General features: G+C 38.7%; 2 protein-coding genes across 2 annotated transcripts in view; one reads left to right on the forward strand and one right to left on the reverse strand.

Annotated features, from left to right (window-relative positions):
* The first annotated feature begins 1,268 nt into the window (after nt 1-1,268).
* LOC146453828 (uncharacterized) overlaps nt 1,269-12,268 on the forward strand; it is a 65,383-nt gene continuing 54,383 nt past the window's right edge. The window contains exon 1 of the mRNA XM_085096157.1: nt 1,269-1,329. The gene's annotated coding sequence lies outside the window, so the exon portion shown is untranslated. The remainder of the gene's footprint in view (nt 1,330-12,268) is intronic.
* Nucleotides 8,047-12,268, reverse strand: part of LOC146453829 (uncharacterized) — a 4,827-nt gene continuing 605 nt past the window's right edge. Inside the window, exons 2-5 of the mRNA XM_085096146.1 lie at nt 11,693-11,964; nt 10,215-10,512; nt 9,762-9,935; nt 8,047-8,368 (exon numbers count right to left, since the gene is read on the reverse strand). Coding sequence (XP_084952272.1) covers nt 8,223-8,368; nt 9,762-9,935; nt 10,215-10,512; nt 11,693-11,959 — 885 coding nt within the window. The 5' untranslated portion in view covers nt 11,960-11,964 and the 3' untranslated portion in view covers nt 8,047-8,222. The remainder of the gene's footprint in view (nt 8,369-9,761; nt 9,936-10,214; nt 10,513-11,692; nt 11,965-12,268) is intronic.

Genomic DNA, 12,268 nt, shown 5'->3' on the forward strand with positions numbered 1-12,268 from the left:
CGTCACAATTTTTCGCGGGTGTCTATACCACTTCACAAACTTCGACAGAGAAACAGTCTAGCCAGTGCAGTCCCTCAAACTTTACATTGAACCCTCTGTTACTGCAGGCGCAAATACGTTCACGCTCCGAGAGACCCAGCGTGACCGAAACAGTTCAGATTCTTGGACTATAGCTCGATTAACTCACCAAATGACAGTTGGTTTTTGTGTCTACATATTTTGTTGCTACGCATATATTTGTGAATTTTAGGGGCTACAGGAAAAATCCATTTCGCGTCCATTTCTTCGATTTCCAAGACCCAATGTAAATTCCAAAAACGAAGGGATTTTACTAGGCCTAAGAAAACGCTTCAGTTTGCTTAAATTCTAAGTTACGTTGTTGCTCGACCTGAAAATTTTTGGCGACTTGTGCGTGCATTTTTATAAGTTTGAACCCAATGCTCCCTGAGCCAAATTCACTGAAATTTGGCCAATAGTAGTCACAAAGTTCTTTTCATTGCAGATTTAAGCCATATTTTCCGTAGACACTACTCATTATTTTACCTCTCTAACTTCTAGCTTTACCTGCTTGTAATGAACGAACGCGCGTGTCAAAAATGTGGAACGGTTTTAAGAAAAACATGTTAATCGTTTACTTCCGTTCAGTTTTTGTAGGCTTGGAACTTAAATTTTTTCTGAAGACACGCAGTTTCAAGAAAATCTCCTAATTTTTGACAGATATTAAATTCTAACATCGTCCAAAGAAATTAGTTATAATCACTAGTTATTCAGCTTTCAGAAAACATTTGACTTGAACGCTTAAGCGGCCCGCGCACAGAACGTTAAGTTCCATAAGGATTGCTGATATCTCTTAAGAGCAAGCTAGTCATTTTTGAAAAGTCCCTTTTTAATGGTTTGAGAGTAGTAAACAGGGCCGGCCTGATTGGTTACGGCCTAAACCGGCCTTAGCTATTTACCACTTTTGAGACCACATCGTATGAAATGTAACTTACACGGGTTGATGAATACGTGATTAGTATTGTATGAAATTTCCATAGAGGCACGCGGATCGGACGCTGTGTTCGCCTCATAAGCTTTTTGTGTTGTTCAGTATTCCGCCCGCCTATACTATTTTCAAGAAGTATCGTTTTTGCTGGCTATCTGCAAGTTGCTATAGGTTTTGCATCGGCCGGGAGTTGCAGTCTAATGTAGGCCATGGGATATATTTAAAATTTGTGGTTAGAAATTGGATCCGATAGATCCTGTCAAGTTGGTGTGAAATTGGCCGTAGCTTGGCCCTCTGGTGTAAAACTCAGTGCGGTTTTTTAAAGTGAATTTTCATAGTTACAGGTATGTTGATATCTTTTTGTCTTCAAATGAAAAGGAGCGATGGAAAGTAAACAAAATTCATCTTATACATTATTCAGATATGCAGAATTCTAGTCTGGAAAGTTGTTCATGAATTATTAAGAGATAGGTATGAAAATGGGCATGGCAAAAAGGCTGTTTAAGCAACAATTTTGAAATGTTAGAACAACAGTTTTAGTATCTTTTCGGTTGCACATGTTTGTTACAACTCGAATTTACCCAGAATGACAAAAGGTGTTTTCAAATTACAGTAATTACATGCAATAAGAATAACCAGTAAGATTATAATGATAACTCAAGTCAAGACGGAAACAAAAGAGACCAAAAATCCAATAAAAGAGAACGTTTAGAGGAAAGAAATAAATCTACATACGTCAACAGACATCTTATGATACTCATGGCTCATCTGTCTGTGGAGTCTTTCTCATACCTCAGGAGTTGCATTTGTTTAGGAAAATCAAACCCAGATTTTGCGTTCCTTTCAAATTGCAAAGAGGAATGACATATTCTAAAATTTGAAGAAAGGGGTACTTGCACTACTCCGAACAATTACGAGAAACAATAGCTACTTTTATTCATTACTAATATTGTTCCTCTGTATAGTGTGGGCACAGGTGCATGTGTAAATATGTAAAAGAAGCAAACAGTCATTTCATTAAGCTCCACTCTCAGCCTCATTTGATTTTTATTTGGTTTGTTACAGATGTGAAGACCAACTTTTTTTAAACTGTGAATGTTTACGAAAAAATGTCGTTTTGCTTGCTACCTGTTAGTTGCTAGGGTTCTTAAAGGTGTGGGTCGACTGCCACCCTCGCTCACTGACGCGCGTCACACTTCCAGCCGATTCAATTTTGCCATAGCCCTCATCAGTTACTTTATTCGTTTTCAACCAAGTTAAAAATTAAAATATTTGTAATTCAATTTTATAGGCATCATTCATTACATGGAACAAAGGAGCCACTATACTCTGGCTCAAAGAATAAGATGAACAGATTCATTGTGCCGTCTATAGCTATGCAAAGCAGGCATCTGCTTCTAAGACCTCAAATCATTTCTTGCAACATCCACTTTCACTTCGAGATGGATCATCGAAGAATTCATGATATACCAAAGATTAACTGAAAGTCACATCGCCCACTCTGGTCCAACTGTGTGCTCTTTGTTAAACATTTATTTTAAATAAGTCATTGCGTTGGTGGACAACTGAGTAAAATTATGTAGGCGGTTTAATTGAAAACACATATAACCAGCACCTCTTTGTCTCATTTTCTATGTTTAGGGCGGGGGTGCCAATATGTTCGAACAACTTCATGATTGTTCTCGTGTTGGTCCCTTTTGCAAGAATTCTAGGAAATGCTCGATCGGACGCTTTCTATTCCCTGACAATTGCCTAGGGTATAGTGGGTTTAAATTAAAATTTAAAAGCTTTCTTTATATTGTTCGGCACCATGAAAACCATTACAAATTTCTTTACATTTTCCCTTCAATTGTGGTATTCAAATAACTATATGCGATGCGGTCTCTGTTAACTTGGTTTACACGATGAAACTTGAAACACACTTCATTCAACAAAAAAACAAACATCGTATTTACTACAAAGAGTATAACAAATTTAGTTGAAGAGTGAGGTGAGGAAAAAAGATGCCAAGGGGCCTCCAACAATGCACTTTAAAGTTATTACATGTACAGACGTTAATGTGGTTGGGTGGCAACTCTTTTAACACCGCCATGCAGTCGTCCATTTTGACAAATTAATATCTCCCTCAAATGTTCGACATTTTCATTTCGTATTTGACACCCACTAATCCTTTTTTTACAATAACTGTCCAAATTCCCGCGCGCTGATTGGCTCGTAGCTATTGTCTATAAGAGTACAGACAATAAAAATGACGTCAGATGTAACGCGCGCGCTTTCTCAACGAAAAAAAAAGCCAATTCCGCTCGCACTTTTTCCATGTTATTGTAAAAAACAAATCGACGGCAGTTTTCTATGGTCTATACTCTTATAGACCATAAAATGACGCCATAAAATGTCCAAAACTTGGCAGTGAAACCACTCCCCTGCGGCTCGTGGTTCCACTTGAGTTTTGAACATTTTTTGACGTCATTTTATGGTCTATAAGAGTATAGACCATAGAAAACTGCCGTCGATTTGTTAATTATCTCATGCCTTGTTCGTTTGCCAAGCTTAATTACATTCTTATCAACTTGTGACCACAGCGAGATCAAAGACTGCCGAGAAGCATCGGCGTTTTTAAACACCTATATACTTGACTTTGAAATTCATACGAATTCATGTAGGTTTATCAGCGGACACCAGCTATTTCTCAGTTACTGAAGACACGTCCGTGGAGAAAAAAAATAATATGATAAAATAAAAAATAATTCTTCGATGTTCCACGAAGAGTTGCTATGGGACCAAAGATCCCTTGTTAGGCAAATTTAAAAGGTTACTAATAAAAGGAATTGCGGTTCGGATCAATTCTTAGTTTCTCCTTAGCGCAAAGATTATGAAATGTATTGAGATTACCGTATTCAATCACCTAAAGGCAATAAATTGAAGAGCTTGCAATATGCATGCCACTGATCAACTCTTTGTTTCTCAATACTAGGTTGATCCAAACCAATTTGAGAATTAATGAGAATATCGGGTTCATTTAGATGACTTTGGCAACTGTTTAGAAATTCTCCCTACTAGCGTTTTAATAGAAGCATCTACGTAGACAGTGACTACAGTCAGTTGATTACGACGTAGAAACTCTTCGTAGTTTCAGCTATCCTGATTTTGCAGTATCAAAAGGTCGGAGAGCAACGATTAACCAAGTATTCTGCCCCTGTACTGAAGGTACGTGACGTTGTTTTCCTTTTTCTTTACTACCTTCTGTTTGCCGGAATGAAGCTGATTTTCTTCAGACGCTTTCCGTTTTCAAGGTGCGAAGATCATAATGAGGTTAGAAAGGGGGCGTTCTTGAGAAAAGGTCTCTGAAGTACTACTTCTTTTATCCGATGCCCACACTAAGTTAAATTCAAGAGTTAGGCTAGGCGCATTAGAAATGACGCTTTGGAAATATTCTACATTTGTTAAAGGGAGTTGAATATCGAACTATTCAACCAGGAGAAGAAAAAAGTCTTTGAAACGTGTATCAGAAAAGACTAATTTCGCCAAGCTCCATAGAGTTGCTTTTTAATATCCAGGCTCCTTCGAATCGTTCCGCATTGCTGTCAGTTGTATTCAAGTCCACATGACATTCCAAAAAAATCCCTTACCTTGGTCTGTGGTTTGGCAAAAGAAGCGATATACAGGGTTATCATAATTTAACTTTGCGAATTTAAACTTGCCCTTTATGGCGTTAACGTAACTTGCGCACGTTAAGGGAAAAAGACCAAAATTGTGTCACAGCACCACCAACGCCGTAGAAGGTAAACGAGGGATGAACTGTTCAACTGAGTGCGGGAAAAGGTTTTGCCAACGTGGATAACATAAATATTTATAGAACCATGTTCTCTCATTTTTAATCAATAAAATTTTCTCATTTTTCTTTCGCAGGGGGCAAAATAATAAGAATACAAAATATATAAAAAATATATACACAGTAAAATCCTCACACCCTTGATCCTGCTTTAAAATTTCCTATATATAATTAAAATCCGCACGTCCAAAATTGGCCGTTGTATGATATGGGGCCAATTATCAGACACTATGCATGATTTCAGACACGTCTTCGTCGTGTATAAATTTTCTTGTGAAGGCGCGCTGTAATGCCTGCTATGTCGGTGAAACAACCTGAGTGTTATCCACACGTGTCCGTGAAAACCTTACCAGGACTAACTAAGGATAGGAACTCACACATCAGAAACATCTACAGAATTCTAAGCATTGCCGAGCCTTACGTTCCAGCAATTGCTTTCATGTAATTGATCAAGCCGACACTAATAAAAGAAGCTTTGGACATCCTCTTGGAAAATCCTTCCCTTTATCAGCAATTCAACAAGTTAATTTAAGCTTTTCTTTTTATCCCGCCCTCTTTTTTCTATTATTTGTATACCGGTGAGTAAAGGCGGAATGAGTTTGCAGAATGGCATGGGGCATAAAGTGCGGAATGGCATAATTATGCGAAATATGAGATATGTGGAATGACTTAAAGAAATAAATTAACTGAAGAGCGCGTCCTGTTTTCGCGCCAATTTTATAACAGCAGCAGTTTCTTCGATGTTGTGGACTCTAGCCGAACATTAAACACCTAAACAACAAATCGAGGATTAGAAAATAAAGGCCTAAGAAAGAACATGTCTGATTGTCAGGTCTCCTTGCGACTTGGTATGACTAAAAGAACGTGGCAGCGTGTAGTCTTTTCACTGAGGAAAAAAGATTGATCCTTTACCAAGGGCAAACAATAAGCCTTTATCTTCTTTTATCTTCTTTTAAGCCCTCGATAAAGGACCTATTCTCTTACCCTGTATACTCAATGATTCATTAATATTGAGATCTGAAGGGTCTGAACAACAAATTTGGCCAAAACTCATTTGTGATAAGAATAGTTCCACGGCGGCTTTCGCACAAGCTGTCAATAATTAGACACCATACTTGTCATCTGCTTTGTTGTTATAGGGCTTTTTTGCTTTCTAATCTGAAGTAAGTCTGGCACATACAGACCTTAAAGACGGATATGTTTAGTTCGATAACGCGTGACTGAGCTGACAAAGCTAGCTCAGCGGCTCAACAGTGACTTGCGTACGTTCTCGACGAAAACGTAAGGTGAGAAAAAGTAGAACATTTTCTCCCATGAGTAATTTCAAATTGTTTATGTTCGTTACATTATATAAGCGTTAAATGTTCACAGAGTCCCCTGAAATGACCGAGTTTAAATTTAAAATTTCTCACATAATAGTATTGGCATTATAAATGTTATTTCTCCAGTAGTCTCCACTTAGCCGTTGCTTTTTGTCCAGACTATTAACCGCTGCCACATTCTTGTTGTCAAATTTATTTTGGAAATTTGATTTAATCAGGCCTTGAATGCGACTGAACTATAAACAGTGTTCATCGATTTCTTCACTCTCACTCCTCTCCTAACCAGCAATCAAACATGTTCTATCCCAGGCCTTTATTTTCTAATCCTCGATCTGTTGTTTAGTTGTTTAATGTTCTGAAAGAGTCCGCAACATCGAAGAAACTGCTGCTCTTATAAAACTGGCGCGAAAACAGAAAGCGCTCTTCAGTTAATTTATTTCTTTAAGTCATTCCACATATCTCATATTTCGCATAATTATGCCATTCCGCGCGTTATGACACATGCCATTCCGGAAACTCATCCCTCCTTTTACACTCACCGTTTGTATACGTATTCATTAGCATTTACTAGGTATTTATATTCAAATTTGCATCTTCTGTACATTTGCACTGATTAAAAAGAAGGTAGAAGTTTCTTCCGAAACATATTTGTGACATTCAAAGTCCTGGAGTCCAATTTAAAAATGACAAATATTTTAAAAATAGAAAATACAAAGACAGCAATAAGGAATAAAAATTACGAATAAGAATTAAAAACTAACTAAAAACACGCTTTTTAATAGGTTGCTTAAAAATTAAAAATGAGTCTGTCTTTGAAAGATTGTTCTAAAAGGTTCTTAATAAAAAAATATTAAAAAAGGAAGTACACTCGGACCTCTATTAAGCGGCCACTTATTAAGCGGCCACTTTTCAAAGTCCCGAATTATCCGGTTGTCACTAAAGTGCTGTATTCGATACCTCTATTTAACGGCCAACCTCTATTAAGCGGCCAGTTTTCAAAGTCCCCAGGGTGGTCGCTTAATAGAGGTCCGACTGTATTGTTTATACAAATTTATGCATAATCAATATCCAAATAACAATATCTGTACTTTTAAGGTGTTTTTAAAAGTAAATACTATGATCTTAGGGTGATTATGGAGATAAATATCCATTGTTGTAATTCTGCTATCAATCAGATACTGAATATATAATTTGAGCCCTAGATTTTGATTTTTATAGAAGAGTTTAGCCAATCGTTTTCGATGGAGAAGGCTAACACCTTCAACGAATCGACTACTTGTACAAATTTTGAGCAACAACTTTTAGTGTTTTTCAGATTATTTTTGTGAAACTTTACTGTATAAGTCTGAACTTTGTAATTTATATATTGGTCTCCCTGTTTTGTATTGACTGGACAACCCAAGCCTTACGGTGAACTTTTACTAGGAAAATGTCTTAGGTTCAGCTAACAGATCGAAGGCAGGGATGCAAATAAGCTCCCTGTAACCAATCACAGAAGGATTACGTAAGCTTTCATTTATGTTGAGCAGGTGGTTGTGTAGTCAGTATAAAAATGGGTGAAATCTAGTTTAGCGCAGAATTGAGTGTAAAGCAGAGTGAACTGACTTCGTGTAAGTCTTATAGAGAATAAAGAAGAGTCACTGTAAACAGTTGAATCCTTTTGTTGAAGAGAACCAGCTAATTCCCCGTAATAGATTCTTTCAACAGATTTCAGCAAACTCTTTCCCAGGCCTTACGCGCTCAAACATCGCTCAGCTGGAACCCAATCAGCTCGAAGAGTGACGTCATCTTCTATCATCCTTCAAAAATGACTCGGATCGAGGCTGACAATTCATGTAACTGAGGGACCTTGCTCACATAGAATTTTGTGCAACGATAAAGACACTGGAATGATTATGTGTGTCCTACTATGTTTATTTCGTATCCGGCGAAATATTGTCTGTACATCTCAGTGGTTTGTGACTAGGGAATTTACAACATGCAAGTGGCATGGAAATTGTACCTTTTATTGCCGAGTAAAATATCTATGGAACACACAGAAAATGAGAACTGAATTCTACCTACATTCTACACAGTGTACGTATTATTCAGTCAATGCCTGGTAGCATCTACGACTGGAATAGTCAAAACAACAGTTAGTATTTGCAGTTTCGCATTTCTCTGCTGTCCCTGTGTCTTGATCTTCGCAATCGGGACGGTTAGCAACATTTGGCTGGAAGCACATGGAACCTGGAAAGAGATTGGATTCGTTAGACCTTGCACGTAATAGGAGTTTGTTCAAAGGCTGTTTATTATGTCTTGCGGTGCGACATAATAAACAGAAATAAATAAATCACTTTATTTAAGTGCCAATGTATTTAGCGCCGAGCACTAATTGGGGACACTTTCCAGATTGAATTGGAATTTAGAAGTCTTGGTTTTTGAGGAGAGGGGAAAACTGGAGTACCCTGAGAAAAACCTCTCGGAACAAGGACAAAAACCATCAACAAACTAAATCCATATATGACGCCGAGTCTGGGAATCGAACCCGGGCTACGCTGGTGTGAAGCGAATGCTCTCACCACTGCGCCATTCCTGCTTCCTGCTCCCCCGATAATCTGTTCATATAGTTCACCTCTTCAAGTCACGCAGAAGAACAAATGCGTGATAAGTTTTCGTCCTTACACGTATGCTTCTTCCGATCATTATTTAAAAGGGGAGGTGTCGAGCGAATTTGATGTCATTTCAAAAGCCAAAAATGTTTTTCTGTCAACGAAACAAAACAAAAATTGTCTAGTTTTGCTATAAATCGATCACCCCAGTGAATTGCAACTGTCAGTTAGTGCCCCTGGACAGAGACAGAGTAGGTCGGAATGGATTGAAACTTAAAAAATGTTTGGCTAACGTTTTTCAAGTTCTTGCATTTTTGTTTCCAAAATGGGCTAGAACAGATCACGGGTCAAGGTTTTTTTCAAGAACTGAGTTGATTTCGTTTCTCTTATTGTTCTAGAATTATTTTGTAGCTGAGGTCCATTTTTAAGGAAAGAGGTGACAAACCCCATTACACTTTGCCTTTAAGTATTGCAAAGATTTAGCCAGTTTAATATTTCGCCGAGAAAAATTTACTAAAACCAAAATCAAAACCATGTAAAATATTACCCGACCGATCCAAGGAGTCGATGGCTAAAGGGACTTGTCTGTGAAATACTACCGTGGATTTGTTGGACGTGAGCGCGTATGTTATAAATAAGGTTGTTTGTGAGGGTGGGGAAGCAGCAGTAAAGGCAAGTGCAAGGATTTTAAAACAGTTCAAATGACCACAGCGCAGCATCTATTCCAGCCGATACGCGTCCACACCGCGGTAGAGTTCTAAATTGAAGAAAGGGGGGAGGGAGAAGGGGCGAAGAGGAGGGGCTCAGCTGATGACTGTGAATGGCGAACTTTGTCTCGTTGTGTTACCCGCACTGAAGTTTTACTTCACCATTGAAAGCGTTCATTTTAACAGGGTGGGTTGGTTATACAACATTTTCCTACCCTTGATTGTTACTGAGAACCACTGTGCCCCCTTGTTGCGCAATTCCCTGTCGAATTCACCCATGGGAGTACCTCCCTCCCAACCCTTGGGAAAACACGTCAGGCTTACCTTTTCTGTAGAAGCACTTTGGGCCGCTGTTTGAAGGATGATCAGTATTATGGTAGGTCCAGCCGTTGTTCATAAAACATCGGTCTGGTGATTCCTCGCATTGTTCTACGGTAGCATCGGATTTAGCTGCTTGAATTTTCTGGTTATCTACCACATCAAGACATTCCTGTGGAACTGAAAAATGTATTTTATAGAGGGCCAGAATACAGGTTAACGTAAATTTACACGTGCCAATTTATCTGCGTTTTACACCTGCAGGTAATAATTTTGAAGGAGTTTTGTATCATGGGAGGGAAATATTCGGTTTTGTAGATTGGTGTGTTCTTAGTAGAAGCTCAACTATGAGCTGCCTCAGATAGATACTCGTCATTCACTAAGAATTGATTGCTACAAATATTATGGATATTATAAAAGCTTATAACTGCATGCTTACAATTTGTTCACCGAGCTCACCTATCTCCAAGGTGTAAGCGTCGTCAAGGTAAGGAGTGCGCTTGTTGGCTACTCTTGTTCCATGATCGTAACTTAACAGCAAGGATCCGTGTCTTACGATACCATAACCACTGTCGTCAAATGTGGTCCACTTCCAAACGCCAAACGGTTCAAGGCCGATCACCGAACCGCGGTAATTGTGAAGAATCCACGTACATGCGGGAACATTAATGTGTGAGTCAGAGTCTGGAATGTGACGTGTGAATGTGTGTGCCACGTCTGCTTGATTGCAAAGGAAATACCTAGAAGGGTTATTGTCCTAAAATAAGATGAAATAAATCGCATTAGAAAGTCTATTCAGCGCGGTCAGGTGATAATTACAAGAGCCGTTTTGCTTTGCTACAAATCAGAGCTTGACAGTTGAAACTACATTGGACCCTCTCCTTACGGACACCTCTCTATTACGGACAGTTCACTTCGTCCCTGAGAGACCGAAATCCATATACAGCCTACTTCCCTAAAACGGACGCGAACACTTATTCCTGTCCCCTTGGTGTCCGGAATAAAGAGGTTCGACTGTGTACGATATTTGACGTTTGTACCCTTTCAGTACCCTTTTCATACGGAGTAAGGATTGTTTCTCGTATTTAATTTCGATCAAGACGGTCACACCCATTTTAGAGCAGGAAACAAACATGCAATTCCTTTAGGTACATCAAAATGGCTCCATAACCATGATACCTTTTAGAGCCGTGCGTAATGGAAGTACCTAGGTCTGTCTCTTTTTCCTATTTTAGCTCTAAAACACAACGAAAGGTAGGTAAGTGAAGTTTAACTTTTGGTCGCGTTGTCGTGTAACTGTCGTCGTCATCGGCTCGTTGTCGTCGCTGTCCTCGAATTAACATGGAGTTTAAAGAGGTACTGTCAGAGAGAGTAAATTATCTGTGTTTTGGTCAAAACTAGTGAAATGTTTGACAAGATAACTTTTCACTAGCACCAAATGAATATCTCTCAGAGTAGCGAGAAAAAAATTATCCTGGGAAGAACAAAGTATAATATTTTGAGCGATCTCTCCAAAATACACTGGAAAAACTTACAATCCATTTCAATGTCTCAATTTTCATTCTCTTTTTAATCTTGAATGCTTTTCCACCTGTTTTGTTGTTTACTATTGGAATAATCACTAAGTAGTACACTGAGTATCGCGAACTTATATTTTCAAGTGACGTTTTCGTTGGCGGTGCCGTTGTGGTTTCCCATTGTCATCGTCATCGACGCCGACAACAACAACAACAACAAAGTGCGGAACATCTTGTCAGTTTGTGTATCTTGAGGTTAAATATCAAACTGCCTTTCTCATTAAATTAGAAATCAACATAAAGATATTAACGTGCACTGGGCTTGTCTGCAGAATAGTTCACACGAATTTTCAAAAGCTAATTCATTGTTAAGCCAAATGTACATTATTAAATCACCAGGAATTTTACAGTTGTGCTTACGTTGTTGTTCAACACTTCAAACCAAGCAACATGATAGCTCTCATATTGCCAGCAATGTACTTTAAATGTAGTTCGTCTGCCAGGCTCTTTGATGTCTTTCTGTAGAATGGAAGGCTGGGGACCACAGCATCTCGTTTTCACACAAAGAGATTGCTCTCCTTGCCAGCAATCCGTCGATGGCGTGGCGTGCCAATACTTCCCGTTGAAGGTCTTTATGCGAACATGAGTGCGCCTGAACGGATTGTCTGATGGGCATATCTGGCTCATCACATCTAGTTGTAAATTAAGGAAAGTAACATTTCAGGCTCGTTATTCAAATCCTTTAGTTTCCCCGAGAAAGTCTGGTGGAAGCATCGTAGTGCAAATGCTGTGGTCAGGCTCTTCACAGATTTGGGAAACAAAGAAGCTTTAATGGACAACAGTTGGCCTGAACAGGGGTCTATTTTTCGCATAAAAGACGTACGAATCAGTGATAGGCCATTTCCGAGTTGCTTTGAACATTTTAGTTTGGTTTGCACGTGAATGAAAACTAATTTTCATAATAAAAACTATGCAAGAAGCCTCGCTTTCATAACC

The sequence above is a fragment of the Pavona decussata genome, unplaced genomic scaffold (genome assembly GCF_977016875.1).
Source record: "Pavona decussata unplaced genomic scaffold, jaPavDecu1.1 SCAFFOLD_322, whole genome shotgun sequence".
NCBI lineage: Eukaryota > Metazoa > Cnidaria > Anthozoa > Scleractinia > Agariciidae > Pavona > Pavona decussata.